At 39.9% G+C, this 27,657-nt stretch overlaps 1 protein-coding gene across 4 annotated transcripts in view; it reads left to right on the plus strand.

The window, feature by feature from the left end:
- Window positions 1-27,657, plus strand: part of PRRX1 (paired related homeobox 1) — an 83,411-nt gene that overhangs the window by 37,913 nt on the left and 17,841 nt on the right. For all 4 annotated transcript variants that reach the window (XM_065935684.1, XM_065935687.1, XM_065935686.1 and 1 more), the window contains exons 2-3: window positions 20,882-21,057; window positions 25,747-25,928. In XM_065935684.1, the coding sequence (XP_065791756.1) occupies window positions 20,882-21,057; window positions 25,747-25,928 (358 nt within the window). The remainder of the gene's footprint in view (window positions 1-20,881; window positions 21,058-25,746; window positions 25,929-27,657) is intronic.

Below are 27,657 nucleotides of genomic sequence, written 5' to 3' on the forward strand. Positions count from 1 at the left end.
ATGCCAGTTGCAAATACTTTGTGCTGAGGAATAATTCCTCTCTGCCAAATAAAATACAGTGGAAGTCTGGGGCGTGTTTTTCAGCTTATTGTTAATCACAGCTTGCCTGACAGAGCACTTTCTATGTAGGAGATAAATGCTTGGGCCGTCTGGCTGCCAATTTCAGTACAGAAAGGACTTTTCTTGTGGAAAAAGCTTTTCTGTTTCTCCAGCAAACATTAATAAGCCTTGTTTATTTATTTTTTTAAATTTTTATTCTTGTATAAAACTCTTACAGAGAGGCAAATGTTTGGTTGCTTGAAAAGAGAGGGATTCTTTGAGTTTCTGAATGTGTCTCATTTCTTCCTCTGTTCCATCCTGGGGCCGTGGTTTGGACATAGCTCCTCCAGATAAAGGGCAAGAAGGCAACTTTCTCAATTCACAGAAAACTGAATTATGAGCAGTGGTGTTCGGGATGAGGATCCTGAGGGTTCTGCCCATTTCAAGACTTAAGGGAAAGTTATACTGAAAAGGGCCGGAAAATGGCAAAGAGGAGAGAAATAAGGGTTCCTGGTGAGCTAAGAAAGAGACAGACTTGCTTGGATTTGAATTGGACAAGGCAACACAAAAACATGATGAGAAATACCAGTTTGCCTCAAAGTACAAATGCATGCATTTCTGGCAGTTTCATATATATCTAATTACATTTTAAATATACAGTAGAGTTAGCAATTAAAAAATATCCTGTGGTCAGTATTTTGTCATATCTGATACTATGTTTATGGAAATTTTCATTTTTTAGAATAAATAAGTTGCTTAAAGTGAGACCCCTCAGGAGCTCAGGAAGCTCACTAGTTCTCAGGTGGAGTGTTGGAGGGTGGAGGCTATTCCTGGTAGTATAGAGCCTTTGATAGTGTTACTGCAGGTTCCTTATGGAGGGTGCATGGTCTTTTTGGATATATATTTGGACCATTTGGACAGTACTTCGAAGCTCTCTCATATATTAAAAAATGGTGCTTCTTCATGTCCTGAATTTGTACTTTGCATCTTCAGTAATTCAGACACACATCTACTTAACAGATTGAAAGAAAGTTGAACAGGAGAGTTAAACATAGGTCCACACAGGAGAGTCAGTGAGAGATGATGGACAGGGATATTAAGAATCAGAGATGCCTAAAGCATCCTAAGCATTCGGAGCAGCCGGATGGACCGCATTACTAGTACCAACCTTAGGAATGTATGTAACATCGATGTTTGCCACCTGCCCATTCAAAATCGTCCTCTATGCAGTTTCCAGGATGCTATCTGAAAGGCAGAACTGCTCCTGTCACCCACTCCCCTGCTGATTCCTGTGCACTGAAGGATGGAGTCCAAATGCAGGTTGTTAAGAAGCCCTCCACTATCTGGTCCTACCTTTCCCACAGCTTCATCTTTTTCTTAGAACTCCCAGTGCTCAACTTCAGCCACTTTGAAGAAAGTCAAGATCATGTCACTTAGCAGCTCTGCATTCTTGAGATACCTACTTTCCAGAACTTCTAAAATTAGGGCAATGCATGCTCCTTCATGGGGCTGGAATGAGAAATAAATGAGGTGAAAATCCTCTATTAGGAATGAGTAATATTGCTTCCTATCACTGCCTTTCCATTACCAGTAGTCTTTCCCCCCAGGTCAAAATGTGTATTTTTTCCTTCAAAATCCAATGCAATTAGTTTCTCCTTTTCTGTGACTCTTTATTCATCAATTTAGACACAACTGATCCTTGATTTGATCCACAATTTTGTAGTGTATGCCTCCATTACTTAGCTCATTTTTTTGAAGTTACTTGTTTATATATGTTTTTCTAACTAAACTGTGAGCTCCTTGTGGGGGTGGGGGCCCCTGGTCTTTCATATTCACGAGCCAGTAGGTGTTCAATAAACATATGTGACACTGAATAGAAAGAAAACACAAATAGAAAATCTGAATTGATTCATCATTGCAATTTAATTTTAATTCCATGGTTTAAGGGCTCATATAAACTTTGGGAATGAACTCAGTTTAACTTGTTGGCTACTGATCATTCCATCTCTACTCAAGCCAAATGCTTTGCTTGCTTTGTTCGAGAACTGCACATTTGTCAGATTCCCCCCCTGTGGAGTTGGCATATGTGTGAGGTATATGTGAGGGGAAAGCAGCACACATTTCTGCTAACAAATGTAATTTCCATCACAAAAAACTAAAAAGAGAACTACCCGACTTAATTTCTTAGTGGGGCTAACCAGATCCTTTGATTGAGGTTCTGGTGTCTATGTTCACATCAAATGATGTTGAATTTTGATTTTTTTTCCTAATGTTTTCCATTGTTCTATCACATCCTTTCAAGGATAAACACTTTTTAAATTTTATTTTGATAACACTTAAGACAAAGACAGTATAATATAGTTCTTCCATAAATGGCAATAGCAGAGTATTTCAAACAACGTGGGGATTCCAGAAAGCTGAGGTTGTGGCAGTTCAGTGATTGATGATGCTGAGTGTAATGGATGGGTACTAGATCTATGCAATTATCTTGTTCCCATTGGCCTTGTACATAATTAGATTTATCCTCCCATGATTCTGGGAAGAATTTGTAACTAGTTGATCAGGAGAAGAATAGAAATATCTTGTAGGCTATAACTTCAGCGTTTTAATATTTTGCCAAATCAAATGCTCAGAGGTATTTCTCTGAATGAGACAGCTCTTATACAAATCATACGATTGCAACCCAATCATGTATATAAAGAAGTTGGTATATTTATTTCAAATTCTCAGTTAAAATTATACCCAACACATGCCCACAAATTTCTGTGCACTTCTTAAAAAGTTCTTCTGTCTTTTAATAGCTTTAGGAAGGAAGTTTCCTAATCTCTGCATTCTTTGAGGAAAGAATGCCAGTTCTATGAAAGACAAGCAGAGTAAAGCGTTTTAGAACTTAGGCTCTGTAGCCAAACTGCCAAGAGTCAGGTGTCAGCTCTGTGCTCCTGGTCAGGCTGCTCAATCCCTTTCAGCCTAGGTTTCTTCATCTGCAACATGAGGATAGTAATAATATGACCTCTTAATGAAATATAAAATAGTCCATATAAAGTTCTGAAAAATGATTCTTGGAAAACAGTAAGTACTCAGTAACTCTGTAATTAAGAAATATTAGTTAAGTACTTGGGAAAACATATTAATGCAACATCACACCAGATCCTGGAAAATAGATAAGAAAGGTACAAAACATCATCTCTGCCTTCACAGCATTTATAATAATGTGTCTTATTTATTTGACATCTTCTTTGAACCTCACAATAGTCCATTAAGATTTTTTCATTTATTAGTAAAGAAACTGGAGCATAGGAAGGATGTGAATTTGTTGAATGATTGTGAGGGGCAGACAGGATGGGCACTCAAGGCTCTGTCTTCTAGTTAGTGTCATTTCCAATACATGCCACGATCTCCCTTTAGGTAGATATTGAGATAATGGTACACTGTATAACAATGTGTCAAAATGTGTGAACCAAGCACTTAAAGCAATTATGGTTAAGAAAAGAGAATAATTAATTAATGTGATCAAGAAGAGTTGAGACAAGTAAAATAACATTTTTCATTAAAGATAAAAATAATGAATTTTTCCACAGTCCTTTTAAAATTCCGAATGCTAACAAACATTGGTTTCCCTTGTATATTAAATTAATGTTAGTTTTGCTGAACTGTATTAAATTATTAATATATATTTTCCCTTAAAATTGTATTAAGTGCTCTTCTCCTTTCTTATACCATAAGGACATTTGGAATATAAATGAAATAACATATGTGAGGTGCTTTATGATCTTTGGAAGAAAGACACCATATAAATGCAGCCTCTCAACCTTCAGAAGTTATGGACACAATTACATTGTCTCTCTCTAATGGAATTCTGTGCTCTTCAACTGCACTGAGAATAAAGTGGGAGACACAGATTTCTAGTTCTTTTCCTGAGGTTTAAAAATCTCTAGGCTGTGGTTAACTTCTGGCTTGAGACCACAAAAAACACACTCCAAATATTCATCATATCCAAAGGTTAAGTAGGGTACAAAGATGTAATTGATTTATTGCCCAATGGTCACTGTAGTCATTGTATAGGACTCTTTGCAAACTTGCCTTCTCAGCTGTTCTGTATGCTTAGAGGAACCTTGCAAAGCAAACTAGACTTGGGAGAACCAGTGACATACATCTTCCTGTCTCCTGTCCTGAGCCCCCACTGGGGATGATCCTGGAGAAACTCGCCATTGTGATAGTCTTTGTTGAAACAAATAAAATGGTAGACAGATTTGCCCCAACAGACCTGCACCTTGTGTATGACAGACTACACACCAAACTCTTCTTAATCCTAAATGTCAGAGTTACTCTCTTAGCCTGGGGAATAAATTGCTTTTTTGGATTCTCTCCTTTTGGAAGAGGCATCAACTTGCAATGTAACTAACAGGCCTAAATTCTGTTGTTACTGGATCCCTTGTAACATTATTTTTCCAGCCCTGACAAGAAACTTCTTTTCTAGAGGGACCCATAAAACCTACCTAGTGGCTTTGGTCTGGACCTTGAAACGTGTACTGTGAATGGTTCTAAAGGCTTGCATGTTACTTGGGTCCTGGTGGGATGGTGTAAATATATAAACTCTCCAAATTTAATGAAAAGCCTCCTTAGTGATTCATCTTTAACACACGTCTACTCCTTCTATGTCACTTTCCCTCCTGTGTCTACATTATGTAGCAGTTTAAGACTCTATCAGATGGTAAGGAATCTGCCTGCAATGCAGGAGACCTTGGTTCAATCCCTGGGTCAGGAAGATCCCCTGGAGAAGGGAATGACAACCCACTCCAGTATTCTTGCCTGGAGAATTCCATGGCAGAGGTGCCTGGTGGGCTACAGTGCATGGGGTCGCAAAGAGTCGGACACAACTGAGTGACTAAGCACATTGATACAGCACTTAGTGGTACCGACCAGCACAACTTGGCAATTGACTTACTTGGAACTTTATACACTCTGTCTTGGTCTATTTAAATTTTAAACATCTGTAATATCTATTTAAGATTTTGTTGTTGTTGTTTACAGTTGAGTCCAGCTGGCACTGATATGACATGAGCCATTGTCCGGGAGCTCCTACCTAGAAACTAATGTGTCAAAGTGAGTTACCAGATACAGCTGGTATGAGACGAAGTAATAACGATAGGTCTTTGCAGTATCAGTGGGCTACATGGAGAGCCCAAACAAGTAACATCTTTCACAATGCCAACAGTTGGTCCTTTCCACTGTGGGCAATTGGGTCTGCTTCTGGTTCTCACGTATATAGCACTGTTGAAGTTCAACCCAGGATTCTCTGAGCTGAGTCATACACACACTTATACAGACACACACAGGCCCCCCCCCCCACACACACACATACACACAGACGTTTTATAAAATATGCCCTCCACCTTTAAATGTCAGATTATTGTAAAATTTCAGAACTTTATAAAATGTTTTTTCATCTTTACTCTCTGTTCAATTGTTTGTGTATGTGTGTGTGTGTGTGTGTGTTAGTCATTCGGTCATGTCTGAGTCTGAATACCTGCTAAATCTGAACATTTTCTTTAAAGTTTATCTAAAAGAAAATGAGCATCTATGCAGTGTTGAAATAACCCTGACATCCACAAAGATCATCAGTAATGTTATTTAAAGCATCAAGAATACTACAAATTTGACCACAAAAATGTGTATCTATGGAATTATATAATCATAGATTCCAAAATTTGAGATAATTAGGAAACAAATGTATTATTCTATCCTATATACCTCTCTGAGGGCACAGATTTATTCACTGGTCAACTATTTGAAGAAGCATTTATAATTTAAAATCAGGAAAAGATATTAAAAAGTCTAATAACATGCCCTGTTTGATAATAGTAGAGATGGAAACCAAGCTTGGCAAAGGTACATCCTTAAGATCACATGACTAGGGAAAAAAATCACATGAATTTTTAGAACCAGGCAGGTCAAGAACCCAGGTTGTCTGACTTTTCACCCTCTGGAGTACCTCCCCACCCCACTCCTGACAATTATATAAAATTGTCTTTATAATAAAATTCTATGAAGACATGAGTATCAGATTGCTAGGAAAGGGTATGACATCACTATTGTGAAAATCTGATCTGGTGCTATGACTAATTAGATAAACTTTGATATAAAATTAGACTCGCTAGTCAAAGAGTTAACTCTGCTGATGTCACCTGGTGACCCCCTAGGCTTAGTGGCCAACAGAGTTAGTGCCCTTTCAGCTTTTGGGAAGTGCTGAGGCTGGTGCTAAAACTGGACATCTCCAGGAGAGAAAATCACGGTAATCCTCCAGCCAAGCAGCTTTACTCCCAAATTGACAGATCATTAGTAAAGAATTTAATGATGTTTTCAAGGGAGGTATGACCACTACTTCTGGAAAATCTTAGTATGAAAACAACCAGATAGAATAAAGTGAAGAAGACTGCCAGCAGGTCTGCAAAGCAGAACTGAATAGCCAGAAAGGGACCTGATTTCCTTATAGGTAACTCCTTCTTTGACTAGATTTCAAAAATGTAAAACTGCAATTTAGGATGGTCTCACCTGCCCAGATCAGCTTACCATATGCACACTTTCCTCAACCAATTTATGGCAAACATCATTTTTTCCCTCAAAATCTCTTCTCCCACCTACATACCAAATCCATATTATGGTGGTGTTGTGGGTTTTTTTTGTGAGTCACCTGAGTTCATAAAATCTTCCATTTTATTTCAGAGATACTTTGTTTCAAAGGTTCTGCCTTTTGGTAAGCTAACCACATTGTCAAATCCTACACCGTTTTAATTAGAATTGCAGAGGAATAGAGGGGAAAGAAGAAGAAAACCAGCAAATGAAAGTTCTAGCAGTGACTAAAGAATGGTTTTGTAGTGGAATTCAACTCTAGTTTGTCCTGGTTTGTCTTTCTTGTTGGTTCAGCATATTGCTATAAAGTCCTTTCTTGAAAGTAACTTAAAAGCTGGAGAAAAAAAAAAACACCTCAAGGTAGAGAAATATTTAAAAAAAGACTCAAGGATGTGGAAGGAAGAATGGTTGTATTGCATTGAAGGCACATTAGAAACAGCTGTCAAGGAGGAGAGTCATTTAGGTGGTGACTAAAAAGCCACTGTTCTTACCCTTGGTCATCCTCTTTTTCTAGTTATCTTCTTTTTAATCATAAAACTTGTTATTAGGTCTTTCCTCTCTCCTGGCTTCTTCCTGTTATGAGCTGAGCAGTATAAAGTCTTCTCGGCAACCCCCAGATGATGGGGAGTTGGACGTGGTGGCTATGACATGAGTCACAGTGACACAGAGATTACTCATAGATTTCCACTCCAGGCAGACAGAGTCACCTATTAACAAGGAGTTCTTTAGGGCTGTTCAACAGCAGGGGACATGATTCAGTGGAATACGATTGTCCCTCATGGATTTTTGAGTGCTTTGCCCAAAATCTTTTTTTCTCTCAGATGACCTTAGTGCATCATCTTCGTTACTAGTTAAAAGTCACATATCCCTAGAGAGGAAATCACCATATAATTAAGGTTTAGGTGTGGTTGACAGACAGTAATGTTCTTGTATGTTGGAGAATGAATTAGTCATGCTTTTTCCCAAGCTCCTTTACCAGTGAAAGGTAACAGAAACACAGTGACTAGAAATGACTAACTAGAAGAGAATACAACCTAAAGCTAAACATGTATTTTTAGAACAGATACAACTATATCAGGTCAGGACTCAAATGTTCAATAATTCCATATGTGCCATCATCACCAAGGTCAAACATTTAATGAGTGTTACTGAGATGTATAGAGGTCTGTTCTACATACTTACCTGCCTCAAGGCTTTCTTCTAACTAGGGAGATAATTACTGATGGGGAGTCACATACAAAGAAATTGCATGAAAGCCCCAGATAACACATGCTTCTGCAATTTACATGCCTTGTAGAGAATGAAGTAACCCTTCATAACAGGAAAGTTTGTGTGCCAAGACTTTATAGAAGCTCATCCCTGAAAGGGCTGTCAGGTTTGATGGCTGAGTGTGAATCAACCAGATGTACCGAGTAGGCATTTTCACCAAGCACAGTTAACATATATTGATTCAGTCATTCAAAGACAAGAGCCTAAAGTATATCAGGCACTAATGCTAGAGGGTGGGATACTACAGTTAAAAGTCAGAAAAGGTTCCTGCCCCCTTGAAGCTTATGTTCTAGTGTGTGAGCCAACCAACAACAATAATTACAAATTGTCACAAGTTACAAAGCATAAGGTTCATTCAGATGCTGGAAGGGAAATAGTTACATCAAGGTTACTTCTGCTTGGTGATCAGAAAAGTCTCTATGAAGAGCTGACAGGTTAACCAAGACGTGGAGGAGAAGGAGACATCAATATAAAGAGTCAGTGGATATAGGGAAAGGCCTAGGATGTGTGGTTAGGCAAAGACATATAAGATCAAAGAAGAACATGAATGAAAAATGAGGAAGGTGTGATTTGTCACATCATCAGTTGCACAGTCGGAATGGGGTGAATGAAGTGACAAGTCATAATGCAGCTGAGAAGGTGTTGCTGAACTCACACATGGCAGAGGGAGGCTTATGCTAACTGCGCTTTCTCACCGCCCACTTCTGTGTCTGATGGCTACCACATCTACTGGAATATCTTTTCTCTGTTATTACTTTATATTTCAAGTGCCCATGGCCTCATTTCCCAAATAAATTATAAAGTTCCTTGAAGGTGAACTATGCGTAATATCTCTTTATTTCTCAGAGCATCCACTTGCCTGGTTTGTAGTAGACACTTAATATTCATTTGAATGAATAAAGAAGTTGATAGTGAGAGGATGTGTAGGTCAAGAATAGGTGTGATTGTTGTTAGCGGCACCAATTTGGGGATTAGTCTAAAGTGGTTGACATAGTATTTCAGTAAGTCTGCTGTCACCCAACCCATGGTAGTAGAAGTCAGTAGAAATAGTCTTATTCTCATTTCTGTTTTTTGTACCCCCTTTGAACACTCGCTTCAGTTGTATCTGACTCTTTGCGAACCTATGAACTGTAGCCCACCTGGCTCCTGTCAGTGGGATTCTCCAAGCAAGAATACTGGAGTGAGTTGCCATGCCCAGGGGATCTTCCCGACCCAGAGATTGAACCCGTATCTCTCACATTTGCTGCATTGGCAAGTGGATTCTTTACCACTAGCACCACCTGATGTTAAAATAACTGCTTCTTAGTGAAAGTCGTTCAGTCGTGTCCGACTCTTTGTGAGCCCATGGATTATAGTCCATGGAATTTTCCAGGCCAGAATATTGGAGTAGTAGCCTTTCGCTTCTCCAGGGAATCTTTCCAACCCAGGGATCGAACCCAGGTTTCCCACATTGTGGGCAGAAGGGAAGACCAAGAATACTGGAGTGGGTAGCCTATCCGTTCTCCAGGGGATCTTCCTGACCCAGGAATAAAACCAGGGTCTCCTGCATTGCAGGCGGATTCTTTACCAACTGAGCTATTAGAAGCCTCTTAAATTTCCTCTTTCCCTAGACTATACTTAATGGGTGAACTAATTTCTCTTAAAATAAAGATTCACATTAATTTCAACTTGAAGATCTATCTCTGCAGAGTACTCTGAGCATGGAGGAAGAGGTCAATCACTTCAGCTTCCTCCCAGAATGAGTAATTACAGAACAGTCTTCATCCAATGCATCATCTAGTGAAAGGTTTTCCAAAAGACAAGAACTAAACAAAGCAAAACCAAAAGCATAACAAAAACAAAAGAACATGGTTCAGTTGTTGCCTGAAACAGACAATTATTAAAAGTTTTCTATTGGGCTAGATACTGATAATACGAAAGCAATTTTAAAAACCCACAGTGCTGGATTTGAAAGAGATCTTGGTTACCAAGTCCAACCTATAATTTTTCCAGTAAGGACACTGAAGTCTAACATCAGAGATTTGGTCATTAATCCTATTGAGTTAGGATCTGAGCTCCTGATTGCTAACCTAAAGCCCCTAACTGTCAATTTCCACAATTGCTTCAACAGAATTTAAAGCAAAATAGGAGGAAATGTGTGCACCTAGCTGTTATAATTTAAATAAATGTATTGGTTATATCTTAAAGCAAATCATTTTACAGACAAAAAAGTTGAAACCTAGAGATGTTACAGTGTGATACAGTTCTCAAAAAATGTCAGACTTTAAATCACGGGTTATACTTCAGCTTTTCTAATTCTTTAAAGAGAATTTTAAGTTCCCTTCTCTTAAACATTGTTTAAAAATACCAATCTTCTCATGCTGACCATTTTGGCAAATTTTAGTCTTCATATTAGTTTGATGTCAGAGACCAGAGTAATACCTGAGAAGGGCTTTAATTTCCTCTCTAGCCCTCTTCACTTACTGTAGACAGTGTTACAGAATTATCCTTGGCTCCATCTTCATTGTGAGGAAAAACTAATTCTGTGTTCTCAGTGACTTTCTCTGCTATAGGCATCTGTCCTTTTAACTTGAGATGAAAAACATAAGGACATATAAGTCATGCTTCTATTCTTTTTTTTTTTTTTTTTTTTAATTTTTATTTTTTTTTTTTGTTTTTTTTTTTTTTTTGCTTCTATTCTTAAGTGTTAAAATGCCTCATAATTGTCTTTTGTTTTATCCAAGTAAAAGAGTCTTGTTCTGCTACTACTGTCCTTTCAAGAGCTGAGCTGACTTCCTATAATTATGTATATCTCCTTCATTGCTACCTGCCTCCAGCTTTATATATTTTAAAAGAAGCCTATTTTTTTAACCATATTTTTCTTCCGGACATTAAATTTTTATACCCCCCAAAAATGAATCATTTAAAAAAATGACTCATGGTAGTTGCCTCCCATGAAGACACCAGTTTCTACAGCTAATGTCAAGATTGATGTTGTGTCTTTTACAAAATGACAACAAGCCTTACTACAAAAGAAAAATGCTACCCAAGGAAGGCAGTGGCTTATGACTCCTCTGGAGCATTGTTTGTAATCCTACTCATATGCCCCGCGCTTCCAAGGGGACCACACACCTGGAATATTGCAATTTTAGAAAGCTTTTAAAATCTCAGTCAGAACGCACTCTTTTCCCAGAACTTTGCTTTCCTTGGTTTCTTTGTATCCCTTTGGAATTCACCAAGGCGCTCAGACATTTAGAAAAAAAAAAGTCACTGAATAAATATTGAGTAATATGACCCAACTTTTGTGTTTTTAGACATGTGGCAACCAAATTAGTCAACCCAAGGCAAACAGCCTGCGGAATCATTGAATTTTCATAGCCTGGGTTTAGCTCTTGGCTGTCTTCCTTTTTCCTGTCTCTCTTTTTTTAAACTCATTTTCAGTGAGATGACTTGTTAAAGGAGTAGGTTGCTTACCTGTCTTTGAGTGTTGCAATCTGCCTGCTTTCTGAAAGTTTCTTTTCAAAATTTGTATTGAGAAAGGAAAATTGCCTTGTTAGAGAGCCAGGAAATTGATTAGCGGTAGCAAAGAGATCCAAATGGTGCTTTTGGGAGAAACTTCAAGGCATGATTTCCATGTACAATTTTGAGTCTATGGTCATGTTTCAGTTCTTTTTAATTTATGAAGTTTTTACTCATTTTTCAGGCTCCCTAGATCTCAACGATGCTCCCCCATCAAACCTAACTAAGCCATAGCAACATATTTGAATATTTTTCTCACCATCTCCCCAGTTAGGCTGTGATGGAGCTCTTAGTGAGCACTTAGATACCAGCAAGCAGTGAATAGAAGAAAAAAACAGAAGAAAAAAGGAAGAATGGCAGTGATTTTGAATAGTCCCTCTCCAAGGAAAAATCAGGGCAGCCGTGGTAGCTGTAAAATCCACCACTTAGAAATTGACTGCTATGTGTTAGTCTGTCTGCCTGCTCTGTGTTTGTTGAATTTTCAAATGACCCGAGGAAGTAGATAGTCTTTCTTCCATTTTATTGTTTTGAAAATGGAGGCTCAGAGAAGTAAAGCGTCTTACCCAAGTCCACACAGCTGGTAAAGTAGCAGGGCCTATTGGAGAACACAGGTCATTTTGATCACCAAGTCAGTGACCTCGCCTCTCTACTCCACCGTACTCTCCCGATTATAGTTAGTTGGCTCTCATGGAAACACTCTCATTTTCCACTTTTCTTGACATCCGGAAATGAATTGAAAAATGGGTAAATAAGTGATTCATCCATAGAGAAATTGGGAGTAGTTTACATATCTGAAGCCAGGATTTTATGTCTTTATCAAAGAGAAGGTACTGAGTTAGCCAAAAAGTTCATGCTTTCTGTAACATCAACTGGGAAAATCTGAATGAACTTTTTGGCCAAGCCAATATTTTTGTGTATGCCTATGATAATAGTTCCAATATATGAATGTTTTATATCTGATCACTAATTTGTATTCACTGAGCATTGGAAAGAGCTTCAATTAAATACATAAACTTTGTACTCTGAAATTAAAGTCTAAAATAGACCCAGAGCAACATGGGGGAAATTAGCAACATAGTCCCAATAGGGCCACATGGGAAGGCTTGCTTTTTACCAGATATCCTCAAGGCTCTGGTCAGGAGTCCTTTCAGAAAAATGTCTTAAGACAGTTAAAGTAGATAAGGTGATGTGGATTGTGTTGGTAGTTTTGACTCTATGGAAATGGATTTTCTACAGAGGTAAAAGGAAACGTGTAAGATGAAATGAAGAGCAGTACACACTGTTATGATGCCTCATATTCACCAGTGTTTTCTATTTCAAATGAGACTTGGCTATACCCAGAGAGCTTTCAACTTTTACCCGAATCTGCATGAAACCACTATAACTTTACACAGAGTCACTGATCCATCTTTTGGGTGAAACCCGTTCAAAATAATGTTATTTTACACATTTCTAAAGCATTTTCTTCTGCAAAGAATGTATACTCTCCAAATATTTAAGGTGTTTTAATGCTACAATCCAAGGTTTACGACTCATACTTAACTAAAAGTAAACCACGTGTATACCAAGTTGACGATAAAGGAAAAAATATACTCGTCAACGACCATCATGCAAAGTTCAGCTTCTGGCAGCCGAGATGTGATAGTTCACCGTAAGACAAATCACAGCTGTACAGTTGGACGTTTGTACTGGCTGAAACCTGGTCACTCTCTTTTTTAAAAACCTTTTTATCTTGTATTGGGGTTTTGTTGTTGTTCAGTAGCCAAGTCGTGCCTGACTCTTTGCGATCCCGTGGACCGCAGCATGCCAGGCCTCCCTGTCCCCCACCATCTCCCAGAGTTTGCCCAAGTTAATTCCATTGCATTGGTGATGCCATCCAACCATCTACTCCTCTGTCTCTCTCTTCTCTTTCTGTCATAAGTGGGGCTTCCCTCAGATGGCATTGAGGTGGAGCTGATTCACAATGTCGTGATAGTTTCAGGTGAGCAGCAAAGGGACTTGGCCATACATACACATGTATCCATTCTTCCCCAAACTCAGTTTCAGGTGAGCAACAAAGGGACTTGGCCATACATACACATGTATCCATTCTTCCCTAAACTCGCTTCCCATCCAGGCTGCCGCATAACACTGGCAGTGTTGTTTCATTCCACCCCATTGGAGTGGAGTTCCCTGTGCTAAAAAACCTGGCCCCTACTGACAGTTGCTGGCATCCAGTGGTGGAGGATCCTGGGTATGCTCCTGAGATATGGATGTGCTACTGAACTTGGCTTTGGTCACTGGGATGTGCTAAACTCAGTCTACAGTCATCCCAGTGAAGGACCTATGTGCCATTTATCGGAGCACTTATTAAAAGGATGCTGTCCTAATTAGAATTGGAGCTTAGTGTAACCAAAGAAACGCAAATGAATGCCACAGCTGTATCTCACTGCTTTTCATAAGCCTTGCAATAAAAGCTAAACAGTTTTTAGTGGCTTTTACAATTATACTTCCCTTCAATTTTCCAAAGGTTACAGGGCCTGAACCACACAAATCCCATTAAAGTAAGTAGTTGTTGTGCAATATAAGTTCCTTTGAAAACATTCTCCAATGCCCATAAAATGATCAGCGGGCTCCTCTTTAGATCCGCTTGCCTGCCATGTTTTCAACCAAAAGACAGATGACAGGCTTTGATGTGGTGGTTGGTTTTTGCTACTGAAGCTGGCGTTTTATCTTCTTGCATCAGATTTCTTCTCAAATGGATGTGACTCAGGGATACGAAACACATTTTTTTCCTTCAGATTTTATCCCTAAAATATGTTTTTGCTGTACCTTTAAATTACATTTGGCTGACCGATTTGGAATCTCAAGTCTCCCACAAGATACAGAGCGGGAGAGGGTCAGGGTCTTTGGGAGTTAACTGGAGCCCAAGTGGGGAGTACAAAGCCTTAGGGAGGAGAGATCACTGTCTGCAGTCTGGTCCTCAGGCTTGAGGCTGGCCCTCCTCCCTGCCTTCTCCACCCTCCCTTCAGGGTAACTTCAGCAGTCCCAAGTCAAGTTCAGAGTGAATTTCAAGCCAGAGTCAAGAACAGAGCTATTGTTCTCTTTAACTTCTCCATGAAAGCCTGAGGGGTCTCCTCCCTGGAATTTAGAGCTTTCTTTTCTAAAGAGAAGCTTGATAAGTATTCTAACATCCTATTCCATCGGAAACTCCATTCTCTTTAAGACTCTTCCTCCCCTTTGTTTCAATTATTCATTATCTTAGATCTGTTTATCTTATAGGAGATAAAAATGAAGGACTAGCTTCTTCATTTAGGGAAGAGTCAGAACCACACAGCTCTCTCCCATCTCTAAATCTGATGATGAAGCTATTTAAAAAAGAAACATGGTAAAAGAATGGTTTTTTTCCTCCACAGGTAAAATTATCCAGGGACAAAAAGATAATGTTAACCTAATTATTTGCTATGTGCTGTTAAAAAGACTAATTGGAATTCAGACATGATTCAACCTCTTAAACTTTAGGTAAATCACCAGGGTGGGGCCTGGTGGCTCAAATAGTAAAGAATCCACCTGCAGTGCATCCTACCCAGGTTTGGTCCCTAGGTTGGGAAGATTCCCTGGAGAAGGGAATGGCAACCCACTCCAGTATTCTTGTCTGGAGAAACCCATGGACAGAGGAATCTGGCAGACTACAGTCCATGGGGTCACAAAGAGTCAGACATGACAGCGACAAATGCACACACAAATCACCAAGGTTCTAATTTTCTGAAATTGCTTCTGTACCACAATACTCTACTCTTTCAAATTTTATTGTCACTTAATTTATCAAAAGACTTTATGTCTTTTTCATAGAAATACCTGAGTGCATTGAGGTGATAAAATATTTGCATAGAAAGAAATGAATCATACTTTTAAAAAAATTTGATTATACACCAAAATATGTATAGGAATTGAGATATGAAGGAATCAATATGGATTGGAGGTATCAGCAAATTTTATAGAGAAAGTAGAATTAAAGTGTGTCATAGGAAACAGATTTTGCACTGTGTCCTAAAAGGAAAGAAAAAGAAATGCTAATATGAATGAGGGGAGAAGATAGAAGATAAGGGTTTACTACTGTGTGAAAGTAACCCTGCACATACTTAACTGGTGAAGCAAGGACTTATAGAGGCCTTTGAAAAGGGAAATCCAGGAACATCTCGATCAAAGTAGCCGTCCTAGATGAGAATTGTTACATTTTTTAAAATGGCTTTTCTGGCAGAAATAACATGTAGAACACATGGACCCCCTTCCTGAGACCCTCTTTATATGGCTAGTATGGATAAAACTTTTTCCCATACAGAGTTCTCCCAGGGTAGTGTTTTTTTACTTATATCTCTGACTTAATTGTCTCACTCCTGCGTGGGGCGTCTATTGTCATTTGCACTTAAAAGTATGGTGGAAATAGAAGTCCTGGCTTCCACACTACTATATATAGAATGGATAAGCTACAAGGACCCACTGCATAGCACAGGAAACAATACTCATATTTCATAATAACCTATAAGGGAAAAGAATCTGAAAAATTATGTATACATTCTTTTATACATGTTGTACATATACTGTATATATTGCATATATAAGATACTATAATATATAAAATATTATATATCAGACATATGCAATTTTATATATTATATATAAAATATTATATAAAATACATACTATATATAAAATAATATATATAGAGAAAATTCAGATACATATCTGAATCACTTTGCAGTGAAAATACCTGAAAATAACACAACATTGTAAATCAACTATACTTACATTAAAAATAAAGAAATCCTGGCTTCTAGCTTTGGCTCAGTTTCACCTTGTATTGTGATATGAGGCAAATCACTTCATTCTTCTAGGCCTTATTGACCTCATCTATAAAATAAGAGGGTTGAATTACATAATTTCTCTGGTTTTATGTGGGGCCAATATTTTATGACTCATGAATCAAGTGAAAATTCATCTGTTAATAATATAAACAGGTGATCTTATTTTTTTTTGCTTGTTTTTGTTAGAAAGCATGACAATAACTACGTTCTTGAAATTTACACAATCATAACATAATCTTCCATAAAATCTGTAAACACCTTGGATTTGAAATGTAATTTTGATAAATATGTATCCATGTACCCTGGTGGCCCAGTGGTAAAGAATCTGTCTGTCAGTGCAGGAGACACAAGTTTGATCCCAGGGTCGGGAAGATCCCCTGGGAAAGGAAGTGGTAACCCATTCCAGCATTCTTGCCTGTGAAAACCTATGGACAGAGGAGGCTGGTGGGCTGTAGTCCATGGGATCGTGAAAGAGTCGGACACAACTGAGCGACTCAACAGCCACCACCCCCCTGTGGTTACTCTGCACTTTGGGAATCCTACCCATTCCAGAGAATTCCAAGGGAGTGATCGCTCAGTCATGTCTGACTCATGGACTGTAGCCTGCCCAGTTCCTCTGTCCATGGGATTTTCCAGGCAAGAATACTGGAGTGGGTTACCATTTCCTTCTCCAGGGGATCTTCCCAATCCAGGGATCGAGCCGTAGTCTCCCACACTGCAGGCAGACTCTTTACCATATAAGCCACCAGGGAAGCCCCTTCCAGAATTCCAAAGAATTAGCCATTTCCTGATATCCAGTTGGCTGTCAGTATCCTTGAACAGCATCCTTCTAAACTGACCTTTTATAGTAGCTGTTTTTACAAGAAAGATAATACTCCAGCAATAATAAAAATACACTAGTTTCTCTCCCCTATATTCAACCAGAGTTTATAGTTTAAGTCTTTATCGCAGGTGTTTCAAATGTCTCACATTTGTCTATTATGTTCACATTTCCTTTCATGCCGCTGACGAGACTGTACTGGACCCTGTTCTGTGTTCCTGGGGGAAAACAGGGAGCTCGTAGTTCGTGATTAGTGAGCAAAGACAGACAAGCCCAGGGCTGCCTCTTGAGCTGTGTCTGCTGCCCCCTCACCGTCTCTTCCTATTATATTACCCTTGTGCTCGGAAGGATGTTTACCAGAGCCACACTCCTTGGACTCCTGTCATCCGTGTGTCTTTTCTCACCTTCAACATGATCTGGACTGGTGTTTTCATTTGTTAAAAACAACAAGGACATTTACTGGGAAACTTCTGCTGGAATCCTTTCAGGTCATCATAGCTATTTATTCTCTGTCATAAACTATAATTCTCCACTTCCCTTACCCCCACATCAGGGGAGTTGGTGGTTTCTGGTGGACAGTCAGTGGAATTTGAGTGAACAGTGGAAGATTTCAAAGAACTACTGAGAGATTATGTAGCAGGTTGTAGCACTAAGAACAAAACATAAAACCTTCTTGTTCTCCATCACAGTTTGGCAGTACAAGAAGAAATGGGCTTACCCAACAGCATAAAGGATTTAGAATTTGTGGTTATACCTGTGAAAACAGTTCCTCTGAGGAAAGAAAGCAAATCATGGGATCGGATTAATAAGGAATTTCCTTTATATGATTAAAATGGCTCAGGGTCTGTCTAATTGGCCTCAGCCTGGGGTTGGTGTGGAAGTTAAAGATTTTTTCAGACTTCTGTTTAGCAGGAACATGAAACGCGGGTGCGGTGGTGTCATAAAGGCATGAATGACCAAGACAGAGGGAAACCTGAAGCACAAGACATGTAGAACTGTAAACAATAAGATTTGGAAAGAGAATGGGAGCAGCAGGAATGCCTCCATATATTCAAACGTGAAGGAAAATACAAATGCAAGGCAACAACTGAAAGATGTATGATCCTAGGTGTTTGAACTGTAGTGTTGACATTATTGTAAAGTAATTTTTCCAATAGCTAAATGGTGGTAAAATCAAGGGTGTTGTTTAAATATTCCAGGCTTTGATTGTTGCTATTGTTGTTCAGTCACTCACGCCCAGAAATCATGATAATCAAATTGGCTTCATTCTCAAGAGGCCACTGATCTGACCTTCTTTCTTTTTTATTTTTTTTCATTTATTTTTATTAGTTGGAGGCTAATTACTTTACAATATTGTAGTGTAGTGGTTTTTGCCATACATTGACATGAATCAGTCATGGATTTACATGTGTTCCCCATCCCGATCCCCCCTCCTGCCTCCCTCTCCATCCCATCCCTCTGAGTCTTCCCAGTGCACCAGCCCTGAGCACTTGTCTCATGCATCCAACCTGGGCTGGTGATCTGTTTCACCCTTGATAGTATACTTGTTTCAATGCTGTTCTCTCAGAACATCCCACCCTCACCTTCTCCCACAGAGTCCCAAAGTCTGTTCTGTACATCTGTGTCTCTTTTTCCGTTTTGCATATAGGGTTATCATTACCATCTTTTTAAATTCCATATATATGCGTTAGTATACTGTATTGGTCGTTATCTTTCTGGCTTACTTCATTCTGTATAATGGGTTCCCTGACCTTCTTTCTTATTGAGAGTGTCACAGAAGTGCCTTCGAAGCAGGGCTCCTGGTTGAGGCACCACAATGGAAAGAACCAGGGAGGTGGTCAATTCTGAAGACAACCATAAAGATGAAAGAATGAATGTCAGCAGCGTCTTAGACACTGAATGGGGGAATAGGGTTGAGATCATATGGTTTTTTCCCTACAGAAACAGTTTCCTCAAGACAGGGAAAGTTTCACATTTTCCCTGGACACAAATTCAGCAAGCACTTACTGTATACGGGTGCTTTACCTCTCAGGAGGGAACGAGCAGTCTCTATTCTGAGCTCCAAGGGCATCACTGGTGAAGCAGCACTCGTGAAGAAGGTGGTCTCTCATCAGAAGTCTTGGAGGCCTCAGGTAGGCACTGAGAGATCTGGCCTGGGAGTTCCTAGGTTTAAGCTGCACTTTGAATCCCCACCCAACTCTGGAACATGCCCCCAGTCTACGGTAATAATACTATAGCTCAGGTGTGGATCATTCCTCGTGGGACATCAGGAGTCACACTAGTAGTTTTCATGAGTGTTTTGTGTGTTCATAGTTACAGAGGGTCAGGAGACTTCTGCTGTTTTTGTTCGGTGGCTCAGTCATGTCTGAGTCTTTGTGACCCTGTGGACTCTAGCCCTCCAGGCTCCTCTGTCCATGGAATTGCCCAGGCAAGAATACTGGAATGGGTTGCCATTTCCTTCTCCAGGAGGTCTTCCCAACCCAGGGATCAAACCCATGTCTCCTATATTGGCAGGTGGGTTCTTTATCATTGTGCCACCTGGGAAGTCCTCAGGAGAATTTACATGTTGAAAAAAAGCAACTTGAGAGCTACTTCCATTGAATGTGGAACAAGTGGCCATGCTATCTTTCCCTCCATCCTCACTCTCACTCCTCGTATTTTCCTTTGAGATGAGTGGGGAAAGCAATTGAAGTGTGAGTCTGGTTCATCAGGCCGAGCATGTGACTTGGGCCTGAGCAACTCAAGCTGCAGATCTCTGAGTACTGCAGGGGCTCTGCAGTGCCTTGGGTGTGAGCGTGAGGGCTAAGACAGTGATGTTAGCACAGCTGGTATCCCACTCAGTTCCACATGTCCATCGTTCCTGCTGGACCGAGGGAGGGCAGCAGGACAGAGCACACGACTCTCTTACAGCCCTGGGCAGGCTGGATGACCAGCTGGCCACAGTGCCTTTGGGGGAACTCAGAAAATCAAGGAGGAATCTTGATGGCTAAAAACTTGAGGACATGATTATCCAAAGGTTCCTAAGACCTCAAAGCCCTAGAGCTCAAATTTGGGGTGAAACTGGTTCAGAGGTCTTTCAGGACTGTTCTTGAGTTCTTGGTGAATTCCAGATCAGCATCAGCTGGGGTGGGTAGGTGTTGTAGCACTAGCCCTGATCTAAGCTGATGCCCTTGACGCCTAACTCAACAACAGCATGGAACCGTGAACACACACAGTGAGGAATTATTTGTTTTTTCCAGGAAGATGCATGGGAAAAACAGAAATCCTTCTAATCTGTTTGAATATAGCTTTTCCTCTATAACTGCATTTGTGTTGACGCGGGTTTGTTGAGGTGACATAACCAGGGAATTTTTTGGCTCCTCGGTTATGAAACTGTGTGAATGAACATAGTATTACCTAAGACAAACGAGGTCCAAAGCAATCTCTTCTCCATTCCCCATCTCTGGAGATGTCCAGAGAATATAGAGAGAAGTAAAATATTTCTTTAGCCCTCTTTGACAAAACAGGCTTCAAGGAGCATATGAAAAGATCTCTCTGACAGTTCAGGTCTGGTTGAAGATTTAGAAGCAACAAACAAGCATCAAAACTGCTGTGGGTTCTTGGCGTATGAACTTGATGGCATTAAACCCGTATTTGCATCGGGAAAGTGGCATTTGGCCCTAGCACTTTGATGAGCATGGGAGCCAAGGAAACAGCTTCACTGTAGATATACAGTGAAGAAGTATAAACCAGACCTCTGACGTGACTTTCACTCCTTCATCATCAATTTCTTGTATTCCAGATGATCAACTGAACTCAGAGGAGAAGAAGAAAAGAAAGCAGCGGAGGAACAGGACAACCTTCAACAGCAGTCAGCTGCAGGCCTTGGAGCGTGTCTTTGAGCGGACACATTACCCAGATGCTTTTGTGCGAGAAGACCTTGCCCGCCGGGTGAACCTCACTGAGGCCAGAGTGCAGGTAACCAGAGTGCTCCCCCCTCAAAGGCACGTCTCTGAAGACTGTTGACAAACACCGCTTGTAGGTTTCAGACCAGGGCTGATAGTAAGAAGGATTATAAATGGGCAGCATGAGGACAGAATCAGTTTCTGATGGTGTTTCTTTTGGCAGAAGCATATTTCTAAAAATCAAAGTGAAGGCCTTTCAGTAGGGCAGAATATGCCTTGCTGGCAGTCTCACGCCTCTCATTGTTTCCCACCCTTCCAGATTCATGTTATAAACATTGTGCATCAGAGGATTTGACTCTGCACCTTCCCCACCACCTTGCCCCAGCTTTCAACTTGAGCAGTTGGGTGGTCAAAGAGATGAACTCTCTGTCCCCCACCTCAGTTTTCCTCCCCAGACTTTAGGAATGTCCACATCTTCAAGAAACATATTTATAGTGATGGACATGGATGGCAGTGGGGAATGAACACATCAGACATTGAACTTAGAAACTGCATTAAGAGCACATTTAAGTAGGTGATTTTGTGTTTCTATGAAGTGAAGAAGGGTAAGTGCATGTAAAGCGAGGTGAAGAGAGAATAGTAATTCTTTCAAATATTAATGCCATGACTCATCAACTACAAGCCAGGCATCTAGAAGTAATACAATCTGTGATTAGGAATAATAATGATGATAATAATAACTAATACGAGCTGAGCCCTTATATGCTAACCAGTGTCCTTAGTTACATAACTGATCTGTCTAATCCTCACCCCAATTCGGTGAGGTGGATAATATTATTCATCTGACAGATACGGAAACTGACACTCAGAGATTAAAGGATTGTGTATAACGTGACACAGCTAGGAATGGGCTGAGCTAGAATTTGAAGACACATATGCAGATCTAGAGTTTATGTTTTTAAGCATTACAGTAGGTTTTAAATAAATACATTAACAAGTCCTCTGGCTTCAAGCAGTGCTTTGCTATCTCTACTGAGTCCAGATTTGATTATCTTCCATATTGCTGGAGGTAGGCTTGTCTTCCCTAATAAATTATTGTTTGTAAATCTGTGTTCAGTCTGAGATTGAAGAATTTCTTTTTGAAAAGTACTTTAAAGATTTATTTACTTTTGGTTCTACTGGGTCTTCATTGCTGCCCAGGCTTTTCTCTAGTTGCAGAGAGTGGGGCCTACTCTTCATAGCAGTGCATGGGTTTTTCATTGTGGTGGCTTTTCTTTTGGGGAACATGGGCTCTAGAGCACAGACTCAATAGCTGTGGTGCACGGGCTTAGTTGCTCTGCAGCATGTAGGATCTTCCTGGACCACAGATCAAACCCGTGACTCCTACTTTGGTAGGTGGAATCTTCATCCCTGAGCCACCGGGGTAGGCCCTGGGCTTGAAGGATTTCTTTCGGCAAATGATAACTCTCTTGATGGGGGACTTGGGCTAGGGTGTGGAAGGGTGTGGAGGCTAGGGACTGTATGCAGAACCCTACACTGTGAGAGATATTTGCTGAGTTGAGGGCGAGGGTCTGAGAGGTTGCCTCAGCCTGAAGACAGTGTGCAAGCACTGTCCCTGTGAAATGGGGATTTCACCTAAAAGTCCTCCCCAGGAGAAAAAAAAATGTCTTTGACAAAAGGGGTAAGTTACCTGGGCACTGTGGTACCCCCAAGGATAGGTTAGGAGCGGGCAGATGTGAGGATGCTGGTGTTACTATGTGGGAGTCTCTCAAGGCTCAGATGAAAGTGGTCCACAGGCACAAATTCAGTTCTGCTCTCTCCATCCTGCTGTCCAAAGCACAACTCTGAGGTCAGCCTTCCCACATCCTCTTCACCCATGCTGCTCACCACAGTTCTCCAAATATGCTCCCTGTTTCTACTCTTAAATCCTTTCCTCTCTCCTTCAAAACCCATGCTTTTTTATGCCCCAGGCTTGGCCTCCAGTGGTATAATAAATAATTTTAGGTCAATAACTCACAATGCCTGAAAGTACCACTCTTGCTATGGCGATCTGAATTTTAAATAAGGGAACAAAAAAAGGTGAAAAAGCAGTTTTGGATTAGGGAGCTAAATTGGTCCCATCACAATAAGCAAATGACATTCTTATATGTTGAAACTATTTTATCTTCTTCCTTTTCCATCCTACTATGTTCTAAAGTCTTTTAGAATTGTGAACATTTCCCATGTAAGCAGGACAGAATTTTCCCTTTGTGACTTTATTCTTCCGCTGTGAAGACTTACTCTTTGCCAGTCTAAACCACTGCCTCTGAATCTGGCCTTCTTTATATTTATGGCCTTTATCACAACGTGACGTGTATTATATTGAGTTGTACGCAGGCCAACTTCCCCAGCTAGGCTGTGAAGTTCTCTTGGATGGAAGCCATATCTTATCATCTTTGCAATCTCATTTTTTCCCTGTCTTTTTTTTCTCTCAAATATTTATCAAGCATCTGTTATTCTCTTGGAACTGGTTTTGCTTTGCTGGGGATAAATAATACACTGACTCTTTCCTCAAAGATGTTCCAGACTGGGAGCAGAGAAGACAAATGTGCAGATCATATTATTATCAGAGCATAAGATGATTCCTACACTAAAGGAATGTTCAAGAATTAGTGATAGATCAGAGGAAGGACTGATTAAATCTGCCTGGGCAAAAAGAGAATACATGAACAATGAGTAGCCATTCTATGCCACGTCTCACAACAACCTGTGAGTTGGTATTATCATCTTTATTTGATTGTGAGACAAAGGTTCAGAGACATATATAACTATCCAAGGACAAATCTTTAAGTCATGGAGTCAATATTTTTCTTTAACTCTGTTAGATTGTAAAGTCACGTTCCTTCCACGCTAACATGTCACAAAGAAGGTGATGTTCAAGTTAAACCTTAAAAAAACAAGTCGTTGGCACCTGGATAAAAGGAGAGAATACTGCAGACAGAGAGAACATTCAGTGTGAATACATATAGGTGGGAAAGTAGCCAAATACATTTGGGAGTCTTAACCCCAGAGTAAGATTTGAAATGATGAAGCACAAGTACATGAAGGCCAAGTGATACAGAATGTGGCTGAATCGATGGACAATGAGCTAATTCATGAACCATCTTTGTTTTAGAATAAAGATAAGATAGTATCTTTGATATGTTTGATAAAACATTTTGATTTTACTCTGTGGGTGGCAGAGAGAGTCAGTGGATGATAGAAAGCTAAAGAGAAACACTAATACAATTATATTTGCATTTAAAATGATAACTCTAATAGAAATGTGAAGGACACCTTAGAAACAAAAGAGCTGAAACCAGAAAAGATTCTTCCTCTACTGATTTGCACCCTGGCCTTCCATGGGGGCACCAATCACATGGTATTCTATGTGAATATTGCCAGCTAGCACTGTGAAATTGTCCCACTCTGCACCATAGGATTTCTTTCTCCCACATCTGTCATGCCTTTCCATAACTGTACCTAAAATTCTTGTATTGCTGTCTTTCAAATTTACATGTCTATCTTCTTTTAGTAGATTGTGAGCTGCTTATGAGCAGAGTAAGTCTCAGCTCTCCATTCCCAGTATTTAGGCCAGGATCTAGAATGCAGTCTCCACAAGGGCTTTGTGAATGAGTAAATGAAGGAATAAAATTCCACAGCAGTACAGAAGAATTGTAAGATCATGAGTCAGATGTCCTTGAGCTCAAAAACTCAGCCATTTATTACTTCTGTGAACTTCAACAGAGTCTTTCATCTCATTGAACGGTTTTCTCAACTCTGAAATAGAAATAATAACACCTGTTGGGAATTGTCATAACTATAAAAAATGTAGGTAACATGTTTGTATAAATTCCTAGCCCTAGTAGCACTTAATAAATGGTAGAGTTTTTATTAGCGGTCATCAATGGTATCAGTGCTGCCCATTTTCTTGGAAGCCAGCAATTAAATACACTCCAACCAGCTTCCAACTTTCAGTATCTGAATTTCTGCTTCACAAGTTTCTTTCTAGAACTTCAGGAGACATGCCAGAAGTGTTGGAACATTAACCAGTGACTGACAGGAGCCAATGGAGAATCCTCAACTCTCTCACCCCTCCAGTGGGAGGTGTATGCTTACCTCCTGTGTTATCCTTAGGGTCTCTCAAGGACTAAGCCCCCACAGACAGAGCTGGTTCAGTAGCACACCAGTTAAGAGGTTGCTTTTCTTCTGTTACTTCCTCCCTCTTCTCTGGTTATTCCTTTCACCTCCCAGATACACTATTTGCTTCTGAAATCCTTAATGCAGGGTCTACTTTTGGGAAGATGGGAGATTTTTTTTAAATATCCAATATGTATCATAGAGCAGATGATGTTTCTGCCCTTTGAAGAACTTTGAAGAAACTTTAAAAATATCACTATACCTGTGGCAGAAGTCTGGATGAGATTTTTCTTCTTCTTATAATTCCGAGAGGAATTATAATCCACAATTTGCTGTCAAATGGGTTCGTCATGGATCCCGTATCTGGTGGCCTGATCACTGGAAGCACCTCTTAGTCTTTGTTCTTAATAGCCCTGGAACAGGGCCCGCTGGGGAAGGATTATGGCATGTTTTCTGTTGCTCTAGGAAGAATTCCATGCTTAGCCTATATCTTCCTTGGGAAGGTGTTATATGGTAAAAATCAACCAGGAGTTTATTCATGGAACCTCTCCTTTGTTTTTCCTCTCCCTCCTCATGCCCTTCTCTCCTTCCGACAATCTTCCAGGTGTGGTTTCAGAACCGAAGAGCCAAATTCCGCAGGAATGAGAGAGCCATGCTGGCCAATAAAAACGCTTCCCTCCTCAAATCCTACTCAGGAGACGTGACTGCTGTGGAGCAGCCCATCGTACCTCGTCCTGCTCCAAGACCCACTGATTATCTCTCCTGGGGGACGGCCTCTCCGTACAGGTGAATGACTGGCCCACCCTCCCTTGCTCCACCTCCACACATTTCTCAACGGTTGGTCACATTCAAAGCTGCTTGTGCAGCTGGCTGACATTTCTTACTGGGTTAACCTCTTCAGAGACATTCAACTTGCTGACATCCCCAGATTTTCACAGGAGATCACTAGTTGCCCCAGGAGCAGGGTCTGGGGCAGAAGAGAGAGGGGCAGGCCAACAGCAGTCTCCTCTTGGACTCAGGAACTCTTGCAAAGGTTTCAAAGATGGGGAAGAATCTAAAAGAAAAGATCGTTAAGCTATGCCCAGAGTCCCTCTTGAAATCATTCTGGAACAAAACTTTATTCCATTTCCAAATTGGATAGATTGGTTGGATTATGCTCTAGTAGGAATTTAACACATAAGGCTCTAAGTGTAGGACCAAAGGCAAACTTCACCATAAAACTGATGTGGAATGAAAAGAAGTAAGGAAGGGGAAAAAGAAGGAAAAAGACAGAGAGAGAAGGGAAAAAACCCAAGATCATTCAGATCACTCTCATGGCCATAGATCTTTATTAATAGGTGGGAATGTCTTATGATCCAAGATGCTTTCCTATTCTATTGCTAGTTCTTGTCGACTTATTTGAAGTTCTTTGGGGGTTAGTTTGTGTGGGTTTAAAAAAATATATATGAAAGCAGTGTATAGTTTTCACTAAATTTTTATATTTAAAAGGTGAAAAATATTAAGGAAGCAAATAACATAATATTATTTCAATTGCTTGGAAAAGCTTTTAACTTTCATTGATTATGCTGTTCAGAAAAAAACAGACTAATGCCAGTGGGAAGCTGAAACACATGTGCCCAATGCATTGTCATCAGTCTAAAGTGTATTTGAAGCTAAGCCTGAGTACTCTTAGAAACCAAATCAAAGCTCTGTATTCTCTGGCCAATTGTAGCAGAAGAAGAAGTATTTACAAACCACATACTATGCTTCTGTTTACCTTTTTATTGTTAAGGTTAATTAAGCATTTAAAGAGAGGTTTTAAACTAAGTGTAAGAGATTATCTCCCAGTTGATGCTGAGTTCCTGATGTGAAATGCAACATTAGTGAAATGCAGATAGTTTTGAATTTGATCTCTCTAATTAAAGCAAAAACCTTACCTAAATATTCTTTCTGTTTGAAATCAGTTCCTTGAAATAAATGCCATAAATGCATTTGGAAATTTCTTTTAAATTCCCCATTATGAAATTAGCCTGACTTGCTTTGGTCTATGCTTAGGAAATTGGAAATTTCTATTGCTCTTAGACATAGTATGCTTTGCTGATTTCAAAAGATTAGTCCTATTTGTGTGTCCTTTTTAAAATTTAGACTCCTCTCCCAAAGGATTTACTAAAAACATATTTTGCAGACCATTATAAAATCACATATTCTTTAATTTTTTAAATAAGTGAAAGATTGCTTTGGTGGTTTTTTTTTTGATAAATATTGATAGCTCATAGACTCATTAAATGGTTTGGGAAATGGATTTGGATCAGAGCTTGAAGTCTCTGGTTTGAATTTGGTCACAACCAGGAAGTTTAGCTCCTTTTTATTTATTCCTGGATCCTAGTAAGGAACTTTTTTTACCAGCTATAATAACCGAGATGGCTGTCATGTGGTCCTTACCAGTGAGAGATGGAGGGTAGTATACTGCATAGTGGAGATGAAAACCTTAATATTAGACTAGATTACCTGGACCTCAGCAGAAGTTCAAATCCCA

Source organism: Muntiacus reevesi, chromosome 5 (genome assembly GCF_963930625.1).
Source record: "Muntiacus reevesi chromosome 5, mMunRee1.1, whole genome shotgun sequence".
Lineage (NCBI taxonomy): Eukaryota > Metazoa > Chordata > Mammalia > Artiodactyla > Cervidae > Muntiacus > Muntiacus reevesi.